General features: G+C 40.9%; 1 protein-coding gene across 2 annotated transcripts in view; it reads left to right on the top strand.

Annotated features, from left to right (window-relative positions):
* Positions 1–24,810, top strand: part of SSBP4 (single stranded DNA binding protein 4) — a 426,420-nt gene that overhangs the window by 377,463 nt on the left and 24,147 nt on the right. For both annotated transcript variants that reach the window (XM_069962485.1, XM_069962486.1), the window contains 3 exons: positions 16,089–16,172; positions 18,283–18,342; positions 19,982–20,048. In XM_069962485.1, the coding sequence (XP_069818586.1) occupies positions 16,089–16,172; positions 18,283–18,342; positions 19,982–20,048 (211 nt within the window). The remainder of the gene's footprint in view (positions 1–16,088; positions 16,173–18,282; positions 18,343–19,981; positions 20,049–24,810) is intronic.

The raw sequence follows: 24,810 nt of genomic DNA, 5'->3' as shown, positions 1-24,810 counted from the left end.
TATCCCTCACCTTCCAAATTACAGCAGATCCACTTCAGGCTGAGGCTTACATCAGGAGACAGGACTGTCGAGGTAATCTCTCCTTCGCTGTAACCCCTTTCTCCCCGGACAGAGAGTGCTGCATGTATGTGCCTACATCTGCCCTGCTCCCTGCAGTCTCTGTCAGCCCTTGTGTTTCCCATCCTCTCCATTACTGTACAGTAACTTATAATATCACATATTCTGCTGTTTCTGAATGTTTTATTTGTTTTACATGTTATTCAGAATAATAAATCATTATTTTTGGGGTGTGGAACCAATTGTCTGCATTTCTATGATTTTTTATGGGAAAATTTGCTTTGGTTTAAGAGTGCATTTGGATTACAAGCACGGTCCCGGAACAAATTATGCTCCTAATCCAAGGCACCACTGTATATACGTTTTTCAAGTAAATTAAATGGGTATTTCAATGTAATCAAAAACCCCACTACAACCGGCTGGGGCTGTAAAGTAACCTCATAATACTCACTTCACCTGCTCCAGCACTGGAACTTAGTGCCTTGGTTTACTTACCCTCTTGATGCATTCCTCCTGCCAAGCTCAGACTGGCCCACAGAGGAGCATGTACTGTGCAGCATCAGTGCTGTCCCTCTCCTTTCCCCTGGCACCCTCCCCCACCCCCTCTTCTCAGGCTGCCTCCATCTGCTCTATTTGTTGCTGCTGGCAGTTGGGACACAGGAGAAGGGGACGGAGAGGGGCTGCAGCCTGCACAGTGTGGCTTTGGAACAGCTCCTGGAGCTGCAGGTCTCACACCATGTGAGCTGTATCTGGTGGTTTTCTGTATCAGAGGTAAATCTGTGTGAGGGTACGTTCACACTTACCGGATCCGCAGCGTATTTTCCGCTGTGGATCCACAGAAGATTTCATTTAAATAACTGAACACAGCAACAAATCTGCACCATCAAATCTGCTGCGGATCTGCTGCAGATCCTGTAGGTGTGAACGCACCCTGAAACAGGGAGATGGGGAGAGCGGAGACGTTCCAGCTTGTAGCTATTCAGGAGCTCAGAACTTTCCACTGAGGAATCCTGCCAGCCTCCATGTCATACTGGCATTCCGTCAGTTTTACTCGGTGTGAACTGGCCCTTAGTGTGCTCACACCAGTCACAATTATTGAGGTCACTGCCAGAAAGTGTAACCGAGCACCCACCCCTCCTGCTCAAGGGGAGAGTTCTGTATTGCCGTACTTATGTTTATGTCACATAGAGTTACCATTACATGTTTCTTCCTACCCCATTGTCACCCATACTGACTTAGTATTGATTTTTCAAAAGTATTAAATTGGTTCATGGTTTCATGTTACTACCCTCTGTGAGTGTATTACTTATAGTATATTGAGTGTGTACCGAGCTAGGTGGGGGGTTTCCCTGGCATTAGAGTGAAAACCTCCTGCATACCGCACAAGCTCTTGTCAAGGTGGAGGCACTGTGCTGAGTGAGAAGGTGAAACAAACAGGACCCCTGACACCCCCCCTTCCCCCCACACACACACACACAACCACACACACACACACGCACACTGGAAGTTCCATTAAGGGGTGTTACATAAGCATACAGAAAAGTATCTGATGTACACTATACAGTTACAAAAAAAAGTATTGCATCTATTGCTAATAAAATGCAGTCTAAGTTACAATTAAAACATATTGAAACTAAACTATTAACACAGAACATGTGGTGGCCACAAAGGGGTTGTGACAGTGCAGAGCTGGTGGGTACAGTAGTGCATTTTATATCCAGTGGCAGGGTGTGTCGCTAGCATAGTGTTCCTAGTGTACCACAAAGTGCAGAATGACGTCTGACAATAGGATCCCATGAAACAACTATAACTTTACTGAACTGTTCTTAAAGTCTTGTAAACCACAAGGTAATTACAGCTTCTACTCTTGAAATAGAAATAATTAGTCACTGTTCCTTTAAGGGTACTGCAATTGGACAGTCTTACTGGAAACGTGGGCTCTAAGGCACTTGGGGTAATATATAGCTTGGATGCAGTGTGTTATGCATGTACTTAAAGAGAACCAATCACGGCCGAAAATCAAAAAATTTTTTTTTCCTTATTGGATGTATATTGTAACTTTAAGAATATTTGTAAATATAATCAATCATTTTTATTGCCGCGTTTTCTAATTACAGACGTTTTACTTTCCTGCCTCGCGCCGGCTCTTTTCAAAAGAGCCGGCTCGAGACAGGAAGCTCCCGTCATGCATAGAGGCAGCAGGGCTGGGCGCCGCCATCTTGATTACGTCACTTGCGTTCCACCGCTGGAACGCAAGTACTGTAATCAAGATGGCGGCGCCGGACTTGCTGCACCAAACAAGAGGATTAGGTAAAGTATAAGAAACATACTGCAAAAGCACTCTATTTATGAAGATACAGACTGCCTTTGCAGTCTGTATCTTATACTTTACCTGATCCTCTTGTTCAGTGCTGGAAGGCCGGGCGCCGCCATCTTGAATACGTCACTTGCGTTCCAGCGGTGGAACGCAAGCGACGTATTCAAGATGGCGGCGCCGGCCTTGCTGCAGGGATCAAGAGGACCAGGTAAAGTATAAGATACAGACTGCAAAGGCAGTCTGTATCTTCATAAATACACAAAATGAAGATACAGACTGCCTTTGCAGTCTGTATCTTATACTTTACCTGATTCTCTTGTTCGGTGCACGAAGGCCGGGCGCCGCCATCTTTAATACGTCACTTGCGTTCCAGCGGTGAAACGCAAAGTGACGTAATCAAGATGGCGGCGCCCGGCCTTCGTTCATCAAACAAGAGAATTGGGTAAAGGGATAAGATACAGACTGCAAAGGCAGTCTGTATCTTCATAGATAGACATAGGGAGAGGTTACCTTTGATAATAGGGACAGTGATTTTTTGGTGATTGGTTCTCTTTAAAGGGAACTCTGTCCAATTACACTAAACTCTGCTTATAAAGGATCTTTAGAATTTGTCTGGTTATGGGTAAAGAGACTCTGTCAGCAGGTTTATGCTGTCCTAAAGAGAAGCTGAACAGAATGATGTATCACTTACATTGTTCTGTGCAGCTGATTCAGAGATATCCTGAATAATGTGGAAATAGGTAGTCCTCTCCATTATGTGCATGAGCCTGGTAGTCCAAATTTTCTGTTTTCCACAGTGTGAATTAACCCTTACAATTTTTTGGTCAAATGTTTTGATACATCTTTGAATTTAGTCCAGACCCTCAGGCGAAAAGTAGCCACGAGATTCCCCTTCCACAATGTTTCACATTTTGGAAGCGTTTAGTCTTTGGTACAGTGTTCTTTTTTCCCTTCACAAATAGTGTTGCACCATTAAAGGCATCTGAAGCACATGCCCTGAGGGCATCTAAAGCAGGGCAAGTGCCAGGGCCCCCTGCTCCTGGGGGATGGCCTACGAGGTCTCCAGGTGCAGCACCTAGCCCTTTACAGAGGGCCCTATGCAATTAAATTCAGCCTTTGACTGACTCCCCCCTGCCAATCACTCTTGTGGCCACAGGCAGTGTTATGCCTGTGGTCATAAAAGGTCACTCTCTCCCCCAGCAGTCCCTACAATCGAGCACTTGGAGGACATTACATTTGGTAGGACAAATGGCAATTTATTTTGTATCTAGTGATTTATATTCTTCATTTGGTCACAGGCACATGCAATTACTATAAATGTTTCTCTACATTATGTGATATAACAACTGAAAAGTGACCAAAGGATTATTAATGTTAGATATGAACTACAAATCTCATGCTTTTAAGACACAGAATAAAATTCACAAGTTATGCATCTAAGCCAGACCGCGAGACCCATTTGTGTGTTTTTGTTAAAGCATCTAAATTGGAGTGGTGGATGCATGTGCTGCTTGAAGGGTGGAGCAGTGATCCAGCCTTCCCTTTAGCTTTTACACTGGATATAACATATATATATGGGTACAGTGTCACCATTTGACAGTCTGCATAGCCTGTGTACAGATGGTATCTACAAATATATTGTCACTGTATAGAGGGGAGACTAAACTAACAGTATGGTTGTAATGGCCATGTCTATGGTATTATTTGTCCCTTGTATACTGGTAGTATGGGTAACACTGGTCCTGGCATACTGGATTTGCCAATAATTAACTTGCTGTAATCTACAGTAGTAGGTGTGGCACTGTGGTAAACTATGGGGTTTGCAACAGATGGTGTACTTCAGAGTTAACTGGGTACAGTAGTGAGTTGTATATATCATGTGGCAAAGTGGTGGTCTAATGTACCACACCCACTCCTTTTCAATTAGCTGTTTCAGTGGTACAAAGTGCAAGAAAACAACTTCTGACACTAGGATTCAGTAAAACGACTTAACATGCAATAAATGTACAGTCTTGTATAGCACAAGGTAGATACACTTAAAGAGGACCTGTCACCCCCGTGCAGGAGTGACAGGCTCCCGACCCCCAGCTAGATCCCCTTATACAGACCTCCTCTCGCCGAGTCCCGCTCCCGGAGCCTGTCCTGGGACGGAGATATCCTGGTCAGAAGCCAGCGCACATGCTGTGGAGATAGGCCCGGCGTCCATAGAGAATGAATGGAGCCGTGCTCGCGCTGCAGAGATGAGTCCGTCTCTATTTATTCACTATGGACGCCGGACCTATCTCCACAGCCGCGCGTGCCGGCTGCGGGACTCGGGACTCGGCGAGATGAGGTCAGTATAAGGGGATCTAGCTGGGGGTCGGAAGCCTGTCAGTAGGGAGTAGGAATATTTGATCACGTTTCCTTTAAGGTCACTGCAAATAGCAAGTTTACTGAAGAATTTTGGTTTTATTATTTTACTGTTGTATGTCGTATTGCCTAATGCGGAATAGAATTCAAATAAAGAATTAAAAGAAAGAACAGAAAAAGAATAAGAGTTTAAAGAACAGAAAAGGAATAAGAGTTTAGAGATCCTATAAAGCAAGAGTAGGCAGACCTTAACGTCATCACAAACAACTCTGCATATTTAGACAGTGGCATCAATATCTAACATATTTGTAATTTTCTTTTTTTATGTTGTTCTCTGTGCAAAAGTTATTGGCCCCTAGTTGTCACTGTTGCTGCTCCTCTGCCTATTGTCAATATATTTTAGTCTATGACTACTGCAGGGCTTGGACGAAATACAGGAAGTGTGGGCGGGACTTTTAGAGCTCTGTGTTCTCCTGTGCTGTCCATCACAGTGCATTGAGCTCAGCAGCAGACTTCCTATAGAAGCAGCTTTCATAGACCACTTGAAATGTAATTGTCGTTATTGTTGTTGTTGTATTATTAGTTTAAAGTTTTTCACAGTTATTTCTATCTTGATGTGTTCTTCTACCGCAGTTGCAAAGTTTGTTGTAAAATAACAAAATTTTTGCAATTTTCACAAAATACCCAGCAAAATTAGTGTTACCTCAAGTTTTGTATCTGCTCTGAAATAACACCATTTTTGTCATTTGCTAAATTCCGGCAAAATTGGCTTTATGTCACCTTGACTTTCTATTAGCATTAAAAGAATGCCATTTTGCCACAATTTCACTGCAAATTACAGCAAAAATTGCTTTATTTTAACACAAATACTCACAATACAGTTAACCTCATGCCATTTCGGCAGAGATTATGCCACAGATTTAGCAAACTTGCACAAAATTTTTTATTTTAAGACAAATACAAAAGTTGCTGTATAATAATGACAATGCTGCCATGGCATTTTGCAGTTAATTGTGGCGTAACTGAGGCAAAAGTGGCATTCTTTTAACGCTAAAGTGAAAGATGCTGTAACGTAATCAGATTTTTTTTACAATTGCAGTAAAATAATGCATCAAGACATAACTTTGAAAAGCATGAAAGTCATAATACAAAAAAATGAAATTTCCAGTGGGCTCACCTAAGTTGCTCACCTAATCTTCTTTAAGAAGTCTTCTGCTGCAAGCCCTGTATTTGGCATAGCCGAACATGTATTCACAGCAGAGAAGCAGGAACAGTGACACCCAGTGGCCAATGTTATAACTTTCAAATACAGTGGTCCCTCAATATACGATATAATTGGTTCCAGGGCGACCATTGTATGTTGAAACCATTGTATATTGAGATCAAAACTCTATGGAAAACTAGTAATTGGATCTGAACCCCCAAAATGCAAGAAAAATGAAGTGTTAAAGGAAAATAAGCAGCTAACTAATATGGATAAAACAAGTATTTACATACAACAGTCAGAAAGAGCTACTGGAAGCTGTAAATTACTTTCTATGTAGAAAACAGGAGCGTTTTCAGGGTCCTGTACAGATCACATAGGGTCCCAGAAAAATAAAATGAAGCTGCCAAGAAATTCCTAGGATTGGATCCAGCTTTTCCCAGCATCCTGGGAGGAGTGGCAGGGAGTGAAGCAGCGCTGAAACGCCGGCAGGTTGATGAGCGGAGCACAGATCAAACAAAGCAATTTGCTTCATTTAGCAATGCCTCTGTCAAAATAAGAAAAGTTGTTTTAATTGACAGTGTCCATTTAAAGCGTGCCTGGCATTTGAACAGCACAGCAGATACACTGCCCTCTTCAGTGATAGAACTCTCGCAAGCATAGACTGCATTGTTATACAATTAGGCTGTATTCACATGCTCTGTGTTTTCTCTGTGAAACACGGATGGCAGGGACAGTAAATGCCTGTCCTGGACTGTTTCCCAACACGGCATGATGTATCAATATGATGCTGGGAGCATGGAAACAATTTGAATCTCTGCAGCACTAAAACGACACAGTTGCACGGACGTGTGAATGCAGCCTAACAATGCAGTCTATGGCGCTTTTAGGAATTCCATCTACCGCCCTCATCACAAGAGAATAGCATGCCTGCAGGAGTTTTTCAACGTATCCTGAGGAGCTGTCCAAATGATAGTAAGCTTTAAAGAGGAACTCCGGATAAGAAAAACTTGTTTTCTATTAAAAGTACATTAAAAGTTATATAGATGTGTCTATACAATGTATTACCGTATCTGTTCTGCCCGGCCAATCAGTGCGGCAGGGCAGCGCACTGATTGGCCGGGCAGAACATGCCGGGAGCCGCCGAAGCCGCCGAGCGGGGACCTGGTAATGTATATCCTGCCTGCCCCCCCTGCAGCCCCGATCGCCCCCGGCCGCATGATCGCCCCCCGCACCCCCCGGCCGAACGATCGCCCCCCCGCACCCCCCGGCCGTATGATCGCCCCCCGCAGCCCCGATCGCCCCCCCGCAGCCCCCGGCCGCACGATCGCCCCCCGCAGCCACCGGCCGCACGATCGCCCCCCGCAGCCCCCTGCAGCCCCGATCGCCCCCCGCACCCCCCGGCCGAACGGGCTGCGGGGGGGGCGATCGTGCGGCCGGGGGCTGCGGGGGGCGATCGTACGGCCGGGGGGTGCGGGGGGCGATCATGCGCCTTGTAGCCTTAGGCTATGTTCACACTACGTATATTTGAGGCTGTATAGCAACCAAAACAAGGAGCGGATTGAAAACACAGAAAGGATCTGTTCACATAATGTTGTAATTGAGTGGATGTCCGTCATTTAATGGCAAATATGTGCTGTTATTTTAAAACAACGGCTGTTATATTGAAATAATGGCAGTTACTTACTGTTATATGGCGGCCATCCACTCAATTTCAACATTATGTGAACAGATCCTTTCTGTGTTTTCAATCCACTCCTGGTTTTGGTTGCTATGAGGACCTGACATGAGGACCAAATACAGCCTCAAATATACATAGTGTGAACCCAGCCTGGATAGGGAAATATTGAGATCAATGTTGGTTGCTTGAGTTTTGCTGCCTTTCCCTGGCTTTAAAGGTTGCTCCTGTGGAGGCTCTCTGGTGGTGGCAGCGTGTGTCTCTACAATGAACATTGAGACTGACATGCTGCTTTCCATCTGCAACTGTTGCTATAATTACCTGTGCACACCTGACTAAGCCTGCACTAGCATTTAAAGAAACAAATCACCCTTTATGAAAGATCCTAGGAAATTCAAACCAAGCAGCAGTATTTGGGCCGGAAAACCATTTTAATATGTCATTAATTATTTATTACCTTCAAAGGTACTGTTCCAAGTTGTCAAAGCTTCTAACTGATCGGAGCGTATGTGATGGATAATATTTACCTTGGCATAGCCAGCAACATCCAGTGTAATGGTCACCGTTAGATATGCGTGAACCTCAAGCATGCTTGGGTTCGTCCAAACCTGAGCGTGCAGCATTTCATTATTAGTGGCTGAAGACATTGAATGCAGCCCTAAGGAGTCCTACAAAACATGAATCCAGGTTAAGGCCCTATTACACGGAACGTTTATAGGCTGTATTCAGCCAATATCGACGCTTATAGGCGATAATTGTCCTGTGTAATAGAACACAACGACCAGCCGACATGAATGATGTCGGCTGATCGTTGTAGTCGTTTGTCTTTCAACATGTTGAAAGACAAACAACGCATATAGTTCACCGTGGAACAGGAGCAGCGGCAGCAGACAGCCGCTATTCTCTATGGGCTGCCCGGATGATCAAGTGATCACCCAGGTAGCCAATGCCCCCCCCCCCCCCCCCAACGTGCTGACGCCACGTGTGATGGCACCGGCAGCGAGCGGGGAACGAGGAGCAAGCGAGCGTTTGCTCCTCACAGTCTATCCTTGTAATAGGGGTTTTAGGCTGTTTTCCAGGCAGCTGCAGGGCTGCATCCAATCACTTCAGCCACTGATGAAATGTAACACCAGCCATAGTTTTCCTATTCCAGGCTTGAAAGAACATGTCTACAGTGTTGTTCAATGGCTTTCATCAGACTGTACAAAGCATCATTGGTCCAACATGATGACTACTTATTTTTACATGTATCCAGCACTGAAGACCTCCACAATAATTTCCAAGCTTCTATCAGTAATATTATTAGCTTTTTTATAATGATCCTGCAGTTCAGTCATTGCAGACCATAAACTAGGAGTGGTATAAGAAAGGTTTATCTGTATTGTGCAAATAAGGCATTACTCCTGTACATTGCAGGTTTACTTGTTCTTCAGTTAAAGGCATCATGACCCATGATTTACATTGGATGACAAGTCAGAAAAAAGGCTAAGGCTGGGTTCACACTACGTTTTTACAAACTAGGTTTTTTTTTTGACGGACACAAAAATGAGGTCGACCACGTTTTGTGTCCGTCAAAAAAAAAATGGATCCGTTTTGATCCGTTGTTTTTTTATAATGGAAGTCAAAGGAGAAATGGATCATAACAGATGCACACAGTTGCATCCGTTTTTTGCAATCCTTTTTTGTTCAAAAAACGGATTGCAAAAACGTAGTGTGAACCCAGCCTTATGGCATATTTCAGTTATAGGTCACCATTAGTTGTCATTAGCATATTTTATTCTCTACAGTCAGTGTACATAATAATCTTGTGTTACCTAAATGGTCAACAATCAAGCCAGCTGCTACTCACAGATCTTTCAAAAAATAACAGGAATATGAGTGGGTAAGGTGGAACTCACTCCAATAAATCAAGTGACACAGTTTCCAAACACTGGAAAGGAGTGAACTGTGTTTGTTTATGTTCCAGAAAAAGTTTTCATGTATGAAGCCTATTTTTGTGAACAAGTCTGGTTTGTTGGGGAAATTATATTTTACTGGTGGAAACTGGAAACATTTTATTTATATGGTGGGAATTAAAGTTGCAGGCATTTTGCATGGTATTCCATCAGTGTTCATTAGTTTCACTTAACCAGTAGCTTGAAATTTTATGTTTTACACTATATACTACCTAAACCTTACGTATGAGGAACACATTGGCATATTGGTACAACACCTGTGCCTTGGAGTCCTGCAAACAACAGTGTATCAGAAATAGACTGGATGTGGTCATTAGTAGACTTTGTTTGGGCATTGAACTCAATGGACCCAGCACATGCATGGTTCAGTATACATTGGCATCATTTTCTGCCACTATGTAATTGTATATTGTAACACAGAATTCTTAGCCATAGATTATTACATGTTGAAACAGAATTGGGTCATCATTAGTCTTGCTAGTCAGGAAATATACATAGACAACATGCAGCTCGACCTATGGACCTTTGTATGTAGACTAATTTATGTAAGACTATATACTTGTTCCGATCTGGCTAAATCTTGGCATGGTTTATTTGACAGTGTTTTGCAGACAGTGAAGAAAGGAGGAGTAGAAAAAAATCTCAACAAACTTGTTGCTGTCAAAAATGTGAAAATACCATTTTTCCTGTGCTGTGCTTCAGATAAAAGAAAGGCTGCAGTGCCATCTATTGCCAGATCTCCAGCTATTGCCTAGTGAAGGCCAGTGTGACTATGCCAAACATTTATCTCCTTAGCTGGATAGAAAATGATTTTATTAATTGCTTCATTTATCCCCCTTCTTTTTGCCTAAATGCGATTGGCTGGGCTGGTACCTAGCGGGATTGGGCTCACAGACTCAAACCAGTGACTGCCATATGTCTCTTATTAGCCCTGGACGATAATTGCAAGGCAGCAGGAAGAAGCATTATTAAATATCAAAGCAAATGCTTTCATGGTAACCCCTTATTCACCAGATGTAAAAGCAGCACAGCGCTTACACCTCAGGCAATAAATAGTTTTAGAAGCCGCAAGATGTCAGATGAGAGCACTCTGTTGCATGGAAATTCCTCTAGCTGTTTGGCTAGGCCTAGCAGAAGTATACATGTATGTTCCTAGACCTTCTGGTTGTAAAAGACTAATAGTGAGTTATGTCCATGCTGCGGATACATATCTCCAAAGGGAAGCAGTCAGCCATGTAACTTTATTTCAACTACTTATTTTTGAAATTCTGAAAAACAATATAACATAGTAAGTGCATAGTGTACAATTAATTTTGTTAGGTCAGATTTGTTACTAAAGCAACCCCATTCACAAGCATATAAAATTCACAAGCATACAAAATTGTTGTCAAAATTGCGGCAACAAATCTGCCGCATGTAAGGCTGGAGATGCAGTGTAGTCACATGGTAAACCCTCAAACCTATTTTATGTTACTAAAGATAAGGTGAAAACCTAAAATAATCCAGAACAGGTGAGGCAATTTACGCCTAGACAGGGGTTTTTTTGACAAGAATTGCTATGCCATGGCAGTGACTGCCACCTAGCAGTCACAAGAAATCCATCTGAGATTGTAGGTCACGTGATCACATTGACTGACCTTAGGTGCAATGCAGCGCTATCCACACAGTGCAACAGGGTGAGTTTTTGGTTGTGCAATCTTCGTCATGCCCAAATTTGCCATAGTGTCTCAGCCTTAAAGGGGTTATCCAGCGCTACAAAAACATGGCCACTTTTCCCCCTCTCTTGTCTCCAGTTCAGGTGTGGTTTGCAATTAAGCTCAATTTACTTCAATGGAACTGAGTTTCAAAACCCCACCCAAACTGAAGACAACAGTAGTGGGAAAGTGGCCATGTTTTTGTAGTGCTGGATAACCCCTTTAATTCTGACTGGTATTCTCAGTTTTTGCCACTTTCTCCCAAAAACTGCAGCAATTTTATATTATTTTTTGGGAATTTTTGTAGTTTTGTTATTTTTTCAAACATAGTGCATTTTAGTACTTGCAATTTTCTTGGCTATGTTTTTTACTGTTAAGTTTTTCTTATTATCAGTTGTGATTATTTTAACATTGTTTTTTGTTTATAACATTTGTTTCAACATTTCTGCCAAAAATGCCATCTTTAAAGTACTGTAAAACCACCCTCAAAACAAGTATTTCACTAAGGGCTCGTTCCCACTGAGCAAAAGCAGCTGAATTTCTGCGCTGAATCAGCGCTGAAATTTCAGCCGTTAAAATAGGTGCAGAGCTAATTTCCATTGTGTTGAATGGAAATTCTGCTCTGCAGTTCACACAGTGGAATTTCCGTACTGAACTAATCCGCTTTCCGCCAGAAGAATGAACATGTTCATTCTTCCGCTAGCGGAAGCCTATACAAATCAATGGGGCTCTGATTTTCTGTTTCAGCGCGGATTCAGCGCGGAATACAAGCGTAATACAAGCGGAAATTACTCGCTGAATCAGCGCGGAAATGGGGAAAAGGGGGGGGAGGAGGATTCTAGTATATGTTCTGGTATAGTCTAGTTTACTCACCAAATACTCGCTGAATTTCAGCGCTGAATTTCCTCGAGTATTCCGCGCTGAATTTGTCAAGAGCTGATTACGAGCTGAACACTTTCCTAGCAGAATACGCAGGGATTCTGCTTGCATTCTGCTTATATTCTGCTCGGAATTCAGCGTCAGTTGATTTCAGGCGGAAATATTTCCTTGCGTAATCCGCTCCTTTTGCTCTGTGTGAACGTAGCCTTACAGTTCAAACTTCTTAGTCTCTGCTTCTGAAGACGTTGTGTAAGGACCCTATTACACCAACAGATATCTGACAGATTTGTGAAGCCAAAGCCAGGAACAGAAAAAAAGGAAAGTATGAGATTTCTCCTCTTTTCAAATCCATTCCTGGCTTTGTCCACAACAATCTGTCAGACATCTGTTGGTGTAATAGGACCCAGAGAGATCAGAAAAACGACCTCCTCTCCAAACCAGGGTAAGTACGGGCGCAGATCCAGAGGGGGATATGAGATGGTTAAAATAATAATTTATTGTATAAAAACATTCATGGCGACACAGCGCGTTTCCAAACCGAACTGGTTTCTTTTTCAAGTGTCATCTGCCTCACAATCAACTCAACCTACATATATATACGCCTCCTTGATGACATCAGCATGTAATGATAGGTTAAGCAAGAAAAAACATTTTAACCCCTAGTAACCCAAAAGGGAAAGAACGGGCTTCCAATTACATAAAAACAAATATACAACCCTATGTAGAATATATGAACATATAAAGATACATATGTCAAAAACATTGATTTCTAACGGACATTCTCAATAGTTTCGTTCAAGCCATAAGGTGATAAAGTACATAATTTAAAAATCCAATACGATTCGCGATTAATAAGGTGCCTATATCTATTACAGCGTGTCTCTGGGATGTGTTCTAAAATTGTTAGAGTAAGGTGCTTGGGGTCACTGTTATGTTTTAGAAAGAAATGTTTCGAGACACTATGTAGTAGGTAGCCTTTTTGAATATTAGACCAATGTTTATTTAGTCTGAACAGTGCGTCCCACATATTGTAGCCTACATGAGCACTCCAAAAGATAAACTACAAATTGTGTAGAACAATTGAAAAGGCCTGTAGTAGAAAAGATTTCTCCAGTACTCTGAGATGTAAAAGTAGTACCTGGATTACGGGGTATCCAATCGCAACAGAGACATCTTACACTGAAACATTTAACGGTTCCTAGTGATCTATCTCCATCTTTCTTATCTCTCACCTGTATGACATTATTTGTATCCCTTTGGGGTATTTTGCTTGGGGCAAGGTAATTCCGTAAACGCTTAGTTCTTCGAAAAATTATATTGGGATTTTTAGGGATGCTAGATTTTAGAATAGGATCATCCCGAAGAATTGACCAGTTTTTTTGTAAGCACTTCTTAATCTGCATGGCCCCACAATTAGACTCGGTCGTGAATTGGAGTCCAAATTCATTATTAAATGTTTTATTTTTCTTTATATTTGTATCCCTTTTTTCCTTCATTTTTTTCAGTATATTTCCTTGTGTTGTGGACTTATTTCGGTTGTATGCATTTTTTTAATTCTTTTAGGGTAACCCTTCTTAATAAACCTTTCTTTCAAAATTTTTGATTGCTGTATATAGTCGCTCTCCAAACTACAATTTTTTCTTATTCTTTGATACTGACCAAAGGGGACATTTTTCAACCATAAGGGTAGGTGACAACTCTTAAAATCTAAAAAACTGTTTACATCAACACTTTTAAAATTAGTTTTTGTAGCGATATGGAATTTATCTGTTTTAAAAACCTCTAGGTCTAAAAAATCAATAGCATCAGCTCCAAAATTAAGAGTGAATTTTATGCCCCATTGGTTGCAGTTTAGATTTTCTACGAAGGATTGGGCCTCAGATTTTGATCCCACCCAGATTAAGAACAGATCGTCTATATAACGCCGATAACAGATACATTTCTTAAAATCACTGGACTGTGCGAGGACACTTACCTCGAACCTGCCCATGAAAAGGTTGGCAAAACTGGGTGCGAAGCGAGTGCCCATTGCACAGCCACGGATCTGTCGAAAGATAGCTTCTTCAAAATCAAATACATTATGTTCCAATATAAAACTCATACTGTCATAAATAAATTCAATTTGCTTTTTATCGAGATCAGGATAATTTTCGAGGTAGTGAAGGGTTGATTCGAGCCCTAAGATGATATCAATATTTGAATATAAAGAAGATACATCTAAAGTGACAAAATTATAATAAGAGGGTAATTGTAGTGTTTGTAGTTCAGAAATTAATTGAGAAGAATCTTTTAAAAAAGAAGGCAATTTACACACATATTTTTGCAGAAATAAATCCACGTAGTGAGATAGATTAGAAGTGAGAGACCCAATACCCGAAATAATAGGACGACCGGGTGGATTAGTGAGTGATTTGTGAATCTTCGGTAAATAATAAAAATAAGCCAAATTGGTGTCAGAAACTGTTAAAAAATCTTTTTCTCTCCTATTCAGAATATTTGCGTCAATTGCACTCTGAATTAGAGAGTGATACAATTCTTTATATTCTACTGATGGATCCATCTCTAGCTTTTCGTAATAGAGTTCATCTGATAAAATACGCCAAGCTTCACATAAATAGTCATCTCTGTTTAGTAATACTGTGCCCCCCCCCCCTTATCGGCGGGGCAAATAATAATATCCGTATTCTTTTTTAGGTTTTTTAAAGCTGTACGTTCCCCTTTAGGGTATAAACCCACACACCGTATATGCAGCGTATTTGCTGCTGCGATACGCAGCAAACTCGCAGCAAACTCGCAGCAAACTCGCAGCAGATTAGATCTAAATAACTGAACACAGCATCAAATCTGTACCAACAAATCTTCTGCGTTTTTGTTGCATATCTGCTGCGTATACGGTGTGTGGGTTTATACCCTTAGTAAGATTGTCTGTATAGTCACCCATTATCACTTCCTTATTAATGTCTCTCAGATCATTTAGCATTAGGGATAAAAAAGTTTCTACATGGTGGCAGCGATCCTTATCCATGCGATTGAGTGTTGTGCCTCTCCACTGCACAACCGCACCAGGTGAGAGTCTCCCACACTATTCTCTCACCTTCTGTCTATACCCCCTGATCTGTGCTATGGAGCGCTGTTCTATTTTTTCTTACCAGAGAGATCAGGGCAGACCAAAACTGTGTGTATTATTTTACGTTGAGTGGCAGCAGTAAGGGGCAACCCTGGCCCCTCTGCTACCACCAACAATTGTGTCGAAAACTGCAGGAAATACAGATCTGTCCAACCAATTATTTGTTAGGTTGTATACACGCATATGACCAAATTCCAGTTTTTCTGTACATAATGTGCAAAGCATCAGGGCTCCATTAATAAGGTTATACACCTTCCTGAGCATAAGGCATAAAGTGATTTCCAGTGAAGATCATGCCTTTTTTTAACAGATTTAATAAAACTAATTCTTAGACGGTGACAACTACTGTAGATGAATAGTTTTTAAGTGCACCAGATATATCAAGGTGAATCGGGTGGATTGATAAATCTGGCATATCCAAACCCTGTCTAGGTATAGTTTAGACCTATTAGTTGGCTTAAGTCTTCTTAATCTCTTACATTTAGAATCAGTTTACCCTAGGTAAGGTGTTTGGGCAAGGACTAATTAATAAAGCACAATTTTTACACAGCAACGGCACATCTTGGAATATAAGTGTTGTTTCTCATGACAATACCTTCCATATTACATCTTCTACATGTTGTAGTAACAATTTCCTTGTTAAAATGATGCAGCTTTATGTTTGCTTTATATTGCAGGGAACGGAGGCTTATTAATACACAGCTTCTGTGCCTGTACAAACATGATATATACTGTTTTTACATTGCAAATTTTACCTTTTTGTTTGATTCACATTATCTAATATGCTAGACACCCATTAATGATCATGTATACATTTGTGTTTTATAGGGTCCTCCAGGTTCTCAGCCATCACCTCATGCACAACCACCTCCGCACAACCCCAACAACCCAATGATGGGTCCTCACAGTCAGGTAATTTCAAACAATGCCAACCTATCTTGTTGCTAAATGTATAGATTATTACAATCGAAGGTTTTCAGCTCATGAAAGTAAGGTCCATTGATAATACCTTTATATTGACAGTTATTGGTGGGCATGTTCAATGATTGACATTCTCAAAAGCAATACCTGAAACATTATGACCTTATCAAGCTATGGTCACAAAGCAATCAATCTTATCCCTTCATCTTCATGGTAGCTATGAGCATATTTTTAATTATACATCTTTCCCAACTGAGTTCATCTCAATTACTGTAATACCAAAAGGGACAAAGTTGCAAGTTTTATTTTTGCCTAGTGGAAGCTCATTATTTTCAAGAGAACAAACATTCAGTTTTATTTCTAAAGGCCCATATACACATTACAGGAGAGTTGGCAAACCCTGACAATTATAGCTAGACTGGCCAATATCTAATTTGCATAGGGGGCTATTGACTTTTTCTAAACAGATTTATGGGGAGAGAAGGACCTGGAATGCTGAACTTCACAACAAAAAAAGACCATATAGACAAAAATTTAACTCTTAATAGAGCACAAATAAGATGAAAAATGTTAACTAATGTAATATGTGTGTGCAGTGGTGCTGTATGGTCATTAGAGATAAGCAAAGTTATCTCATCTCATCTTTATCTCATTAGAGATAAACAAAGTTTACTCATCTATACTTACGTGTACCTAGGTGTCTTCTTTCTCTGGTCTCCGGTGTCCCCCGCAGCCACCAAAATCCCACTCAGCCAATGACTAACTGAGATGGGACAGCGCTGTGAAGAGTGATTGGCTGAGCAGGCGGTCACTCTCGAGACAGCCCGCTCAGCCAATCACTGGCCACGGCGATGTTTCATTTCAGTCCATGATTGACTGAGAGGGCTAGAGACACCGGAGAAGGACAAGTAAGAATAAATATTTTTTTTGTTCTTTACTAATTTGTTTGAAAGCTTGCAAAAAGTACAAATCTCGGTTCAGAAAATTTTGGTTCGCTCATCTCTAATGGTCATTGTAAAATAATGAGGAAGTCGCAAGTATGTGCTGTGACTAAGATTGTATAACTTAACGCTCTATGTGTTCAGCACAGATTTAGATGTAAAAATTAAATATTAATTTCTTCAAAGCACGTTGTTTGAATAATTGCGTATGGTCAACAATTGCTTATGCATGAATATATTTGCCCTTGGATTAAATTCATACATGCTGCCACTACTAAAGCTCTGACCTAAATACCTGGTTTTGTGAAAACAAAAGCCATTATTAGCTGAAAAAAGTTCCGTCCATCCATGTGTGCACTGTACCACATTGATATCTCTTATTGAACAATGGGTTGGTACTATTGAGAGTTGTTCTATGTAAAACATTCAATTGGCTTTAGCTTCTGTTTAAGGTAAAATATAAAACAAAAGAAAAAAGATGAGCAGTGCCTGTACACATGGCTATGTACTACTTCTTAGAAATACTCAGTTGTATTAGGCAACCCATAGATTTCTATGGGTGAGAATTTCCTGAAACTTTAAAATATGGAATGATATAGAAGAGGCATGGCTAGCGAATCCTGCACCAAGCAAATGATTTAGTTTGCCCCCTCCAATGAGAAATAATACATGTATTCCCCTCTGTAGTGTTTCATACTTACCTGTCCTGCTACCACACTGTCCTTAGGAGATGTCAATCATCTGCAGGTAAGGTCTGGTTCCTAGTGTGAGGTGGAGACGGCTAAGTACCTATCAAGCTGCCTCAATATCACACAGGGAGCGCGAATTGGTGGAAGTTCCACACATCACTGCCTCCCTGCACACACACACAGCACCTGTCAGCAGCTTTTTAAAGTGACAGAGGCCCTGTGTGCACATGGCACAAACAGCCAGCGCGCCATTCGCACAAGCTGCTTGCAGGGACTTATTTAATTTATTTATTTTTATTGGTTTAATTGCAATCTATTAATTCCCTATATTTTGTGGTATTTTTCAAGCCTTGTATCCTTTTTACACACTACTGTCTTTATTTCTCGTGTTGGATTGTTATTGCAGTAAAACATACATTACACAAATATTTTTTAACTTATAAAAAAAACTTATTTCCTGTTGTTTTTTAGCCATTTATGTCACCACGGTATCCTGGTGGCCCTCGACCTTCCCTACGAATGCCAAATCAGGTTTGTTCATTGTTAATATTAAAATGTGGTAAACAACTATACAAACATCTATACATACATAAAAAAACAGAATAAGTATAGGAATTACAGAAGGAATTTCTCTCTCTCTCTCTCTCTATAAATAAATATATATATATATATATATATATATATATATATATATATATACACATCCATATATATACATATCCTTATTGGGATATTTAGGATATAATGAGGGGTGTTATAGCATTGTGATAAATGATGCCACAGAAAGAGGAGCAGAAAGGCAATGAGCACAGCAGGTGCTGTAACCTTACTGATAGCAGTAGTCTGTTATGAAATGAGATATGACAGGAAGGCTGTGGGTGGGAGGGAGGTTATTCAACCAGGAAATACTGTACCTATACAAAAATAAAGTACAAAACTAAGACCGCTAAAAGAAATTGATTTTGGGTGGCTTCAGAACTATTACTTCAGAACTAGTATTACCCCTTTAATAATAATTTTAAAGGAAAATCTAAAAATAAACATACTTTTAAATAAATACAGTATGTACATAATATGTACAAATGTGCTAATTTTAGTAAAGTAACTTACAATACTATACTGTTTTCTCCCTCATGGATCTAATCACTTCCTGGTTTCCTCTCTAAACCATGATCCTGCTGTTGCCATGCAACCGTGCACACACTTTCCCACAATCCCCCTTGCTTGCAGATTCAGTGTAATACAACTGCCAGAACTTCCTGGAGATTGCACTGAACATGCCTGGCCCACCCTAGTGGGTCATAACAAGCAGGTTATCAAAAGAGATGATCAAACATCGGGATTTTGCAGGTTCGAACTCGAACGTTCTCAAACCTGCAGCATTTGAATCCCAATGCCTTCCCGGTCCGTGAGGAAGGTGAAGCAAGCCCGGGTACCGCCATGAATTACGGGATTCAGCCTATTACCCAGGCTGAATGCCAGAATTCCAGGCGGTACCCGGGCTGTCTCCTCCTTCCCCACTGACCGGGAAGGCATCGGGAATCAAATGCTGCAGGTTTGAGAACATTTGAGTTCGATCGAACCTGCAAAATCCCGATGTTCGATCATCTCTAGTTATCAATACAATAAAACCATATGGGGTATCACTTTGTCTATATCTTTCAAACAGTACCATTTAAGAAATACAGATAAAAAAAAGTTGCATAAAGCACTACAGCTAGTTATGGTGTGTAGTATGCAGTGTACACTTTAGTATCAATACCTTTGGCGCTGTTACTGAAGTAGCTCAGTGAAGATGTGTCCTTTTCTCCACCTTTCTTCTCCACTGTGTTTGGGCTGTTGAAGACAGGTAGTCTGTGTACAGCTGGTTGTAGAGCCGCCAGCTGGAGCCCATTCCCAGCGCACCTTTCACTTGTCCTCAATAGCTCTACACACCCTACTTGTCTTCAACTGAGCTACTTCAGTCACAGTCGTCATGTTAAGTACTTTGTTGTCACAATGCATACTTAATTTTAAAGTTTACTATTTCAGAAAGGCCTGTACTTGTGTAATATGTTTCATTTCACATGATGTATCACGTTAGACCTACTTTTTTTTTATTGACGCAACCCCCTTTAAGACATTTTTGGTGAAAGTGCATGGTTCTTATATATGACTGTCTACTCTTCAGCCCCCTGTAGGAGTACCAGGATCACAGCCTCTATTGCCAAACTCCATGGACCCCACACGGCCACAAGGTACATTAACTTATGTGTGTATACAAAACATTGTTTCTTTTATAAACCGTTACCTGTCTGTTTGAAAACCAATGACTCGGTTATAACCATCTCTATGCTAACAGCAATATAATGGATTATACCATAGCTTTCTTCTTTTAGCATCTCCAAAGGCTAAAGCTCTGTATAGTGGGAAAATGTGTAAATGCAGAACTACTATGTTACAACATTTGTTTACTCAAATCCCCTTTAAATAACATAGAAAACATTTCATTATGCCCAATAATTTCAATGATTAAATTTTTTTATATTTTTTATAATGTTGTGATGAATAGTTACCTTGAGTCTGTGTCTATAGGGGAGAATCATGAACATAAAGTTTCTTAAAATATCGAAAATTGGTAATACCATATAAAGTGAAAACCTGGACATTTCCTTTACACTGCAGCTCAAACAAGGAATTCATCTATTTCCTCAATGTATTCTTCTGTCAGGAATGCAAAAAATGTCAACTCTAGTTTGCCATTGCAAAGCTTTGTAATCTTCTATCTGATTAAATCAGCGTTGGGGAATGTCCGGCCCCTGAGACCTCCCAATGCGGCCCGCAGCTCCCCTGTGGTGTGCGCGCCGCTCTGGTGGGGCAGGAGCCGGCATTCACAGCATCTTCCTGTGTCTGTGACACAGGAGGATGCTGTGATTGCCGGCCCCTTCCCCACCAGAGTGGTGCACGTCTTCCTTCTCCTGCGGGCCGCGCGTGATGACGTCATTTCATCGCACGCCGTCTGCAGTAGAAGACCGGCACAGGCTAGAGGGGAGAGAAGAGGACCTGGGCAGCGTGAGGGCAGAGGAAAGGTGAGTGGGATGTTTATTTTGTTTATTTGGGACATGCACTGGGAGGTTAACTAGGCTACCAGGGACATCACTGGGGGGGGGGATAACTAGACTACAAGGGGCATGACTTGGGGGTTCACTAGACTACAAGGGGCATAACTAGGGGTTAACTACAATAGCAGGAGCACTAGGGGAACAATACTTTGCCTTGCCCCGGGTGCTGCAAACCCACGCTACTAACTGCCGATCACGGTATGCGGCCCTCAAATCATTTTATTAATGCCCGATTGGCCCTCGACATGGAAAAGGTTCCCCACCCCTGAATTAAATAGTCACAGATGTTGATTTGAAGGACTTTCTGGACCAGATTATTATGAATGTTGCATTTGAACCTTGGATACATATGTGTCAGAATTGTGGTTTATTGCTGTGTGAGTTGACTCACTCGACATTTTTCATATTCACAAACAAAAATGGCTAGGAAATGTCTATGTTTAGGTCACTTTTAAAGGTGGTGTTATCCCTAAAAAAAATTTTTACAAAATAACTGGTGCCAGAAAGTGCCAAAGATTTGTAATTTTAAAAAATATCTGGTTTTCCAGTACTAATCAGCTGCTGTATACCCCGCAGGAAGTGGTATTCTTTCCAGTCTAGAGAGCAGGAGAGGTTTTCTATGGGGATTTGCTACTGCTCTGGACAGTTCCTGACAGAGGTCAGACTGTGTCAGACTGAAGAGAATACACCACTTCCTGCAGGATGTACAGCAGCTGATAAGTACTGGAAGACTTGAGATTTTTTAATAGAGGTAAATTACAAATCTCTGGCACTTTCTGGAACCAGTTGATTTAAAAAAAATTTATTTTTGAAAACTACCCCTTTAAGTCAAGATATTAAACCGACTAGGCACTTTTTTGCAGACACAGTGGCCATTACAAGCCAAGATAATACTGGCATGAATATGTTTTAGAAACTCTTAAAGATAGATACTTTTTTGGTACATTTCTAAACTGAGCACAAATTATAATCCATACACAAATTTAGACAGTGTGTCTAAAAGCTGGCACAAATATAGAATTAGTAAATTTAGTATCACCAGTGATCTATAAATTCCTAGCTTTGCCAGACCACTTTGGGAGGTCATAAGAGGGAATTTGGAATTGTTTGTGTAATTGAAATGAAAGCTGATCCACAATGACATGTATTAACCATAATATCTTTGCCCAGGCCTGAGGGACATCTCTTTCCAGCAGCCCCTACATGTTATGGTGGACCAGCTTCTTCTCGCCAATCTCAAAGACTACTTACCTGTTTGTTGCTTTTGTGGACCTCCAGTATAGAAATACCACCTTCTTACTGCTGGCCAACTAGTGCGATTTCTTTTTGCCACCTCAGGGACTACAGGACATATTACACAGCCCTATGACTTGGTGTAAGCGAGGGCTGATCTGCTAGATTGGTGCTTACTGAGCCCATGTATGGCCTGATAATTGTGGAGCAAGGGCTTCACAGACATCATTAGCAAAGTCTGTGCAGCTCTTTTAAAATAATAAACTTATACATACCTCTCCGCGCTCCCTAATGTTCTGCTAGCTTCGGTCTGAAGTCACAGGCCATGGCATTGTCCCGGTGATTGGCTGAGTGGCCTATCACTTCAGACATTGCTGGGAAGGGGCTGAAGCTAGCAGGACATCAGAGAACATGGAGAGGTGTGCATAGTTTGCTGTCTCTTTTTTACAGATTCATCAGCCACCAGACGCTCATCGCTATTTCACTTAGCAATGTGTGGTCGACGGCTGATGACTTTAGGTCAGGACCTAAAGACATGATATGCTGATGATCGTTGTCATCGCCTCATTGTTATCTTTATTCCATAGAGCAATGACCTGCTGAATCGCTCTGTGTAATTGGGTCCTTAAATTGGCACCGTCGTGGTAACTTTCAAAATCTAAATCAACAGTATATGGGAAAAAAGCATATTTGCAATATACATGTATTCTTTTTTGAGTTATCATGCTGTAAAAAAAAGCTGTACTTACTAGAAATCCAGGTCCAGTCTCCTGAAGGCAGATTTTTAGTCTTTTGCTGGTTAAAAAAAAAAAGACCAAACCTAGGAAGTCCCAGTCATCTGTGCACTCATAGAGAATGCAGCTATGTGATTGATGGACACATTAATCCGTGACTCTCTGGACTGGCCGAGACTTGTGCTGGTTGAAAAAAAGAGACTAAACGCAGGGAGTCTGGGCCAGTACAGAGAGTCACGGTGTCCAACAATCACATGGCTGCTTTCTCTGTGAGTGCACAGATGACTGGGACTTCCTAGGTTTGGTCTCTTTTTTTCAACCAGCACAAGACTAAAAATCTTCCTTCAGGAGACTGAACCTGGATTTTTGGTAAGTTCAGCTTTGTTTTATAGCATAATAACAACAGCATAAATAATAAATGTGCAAACTTGCTTTATTTCACATCTACTGTTGATTTAGATTTTAAAAGTTATAACGATAGGTACACCTTTATCTTCCCAGGAACTAACTACAACACTTTATTGACACTCTATACTGCCAGCAACCACCTTTACCATCATCACTGATAATAACAAGCTGTGTATATCCATTTTATGGATGAAGTTCTCCTGTAAAAAATCCCACACCATTCAAGAATTTTATTCCAAAAACTATGAATGGCTCTTTAACAAATAAAAAAACAATATGTAATTAATGGGTGAAAAATGTACACGTCTAAAATGTTAAGTTGGGAAATATAACAGACTGTCTTGTAAAGAGTTTTTTTTTTTTAATTTTTGGTGCATGTACCTGTTTATGAGCCTCTCAGTGCTAACAATTGTGTAGAGTGATTGTGCCACAGCACACCCAATGCTAAAGATCTTTTCTTACATGAGAAGCAAGGAAAAAATGTCCCTGTGACAATTCATCAATGTTCCTTCCTGCATTACGTTACATATTTCCTATCTCACCAATTGCTCATTAGTGCTGGGCACATAAAAGGACAAAGTGCAGAAATAATTACTGTGTCACCAAGACCAGGGCTGCGTTTTACAGCAGCCTTTTAAAGTAGAGCAGACTGCTTCCTGAGCACTCCCCAGACAGGCCTTCTCTGCCATTAAGGAGTACTTGTGTAGTGTATCCTAAGTACATGAATTAGAATCGCTGAACGCTGCTTTAACACCATATGGTGACTTTAACTTTGCTTGAGAAGAGGTAGCGGGAGGAGCATAGGGACGATGCTAAGAGTCCCATTACCTCTCCTTTGAGGCGCTGCTCAGCAGCTGGCACCAGCATTGGAAATTCACAGCCGTTTAGACCACATAATGTGCCCTTTTCTACCTGCTGTAATGCCTTCAATGACTGCTGAGGGTTGGCCAGCATCCATGTCTAGAATAAGTATTATGAATACAGTACTAGGAGAATGAGAAGGGTCTCACATGTGGCGCAACTCTTGGGATTCTGTGTGTGAAACATCAGAGGCTGAGTTCACACACAGTATTTTTGTGTTTGGTTCTCATTTTTGAGCTAATTTGGGTTAGAAAAGGTTGACTGGCGATCATGGTTGCCCAAACAAACTTTGTTTGTTCCCTTGCTTACATATATGCAACCTTTTCTCTGATATGATTAGGAAATATCTTATAACATTAATAAATTCAGAACAAGAATCCCCAGTATGCCATCCCACCATTTAGAAATTCATTTTTCATAAATGCATTTTACACATCTATACATCTGATAAACAAAGATTATCATGAGATTTCAACATTTGTGCAATCTGCCAAAACTTCCAGTTAAAAAAAATTATATTGGATGTCACAGATAAAATCAATCAATACGTATGGTAACTGATGAAACAAGATTTTCCAGGTTTTGAAGTATTATGATATGGTATTGTGCATTGTTTTTCCTTACTTCTGTAGAGTCTACGTAGAAACATGTAATGCTATCAA

Source organism: Dendropsophus ebraccatus, chromosome 3 (genome assembly GCF_027789765.1).
Source record: "Dendropsophus ebraccatus isolate aDenEbr1 chromosome 3, aDenEbr1.pat, whole genome shotgun sequence".
In the NCBI taxonomy this organism is placed as follows: domain Eukaryota; kingdom Metazoa; phylum Chordata; class Amphibia; order Anura; family Hylidae; genus Dendropsophus; species Dendropsophus ebraccatus.
The sequence above is the reverse complement of the archived record's forward strand: the minus strand, read 5'-3'. Positions and strand labels throughout refer to the sequence as shown.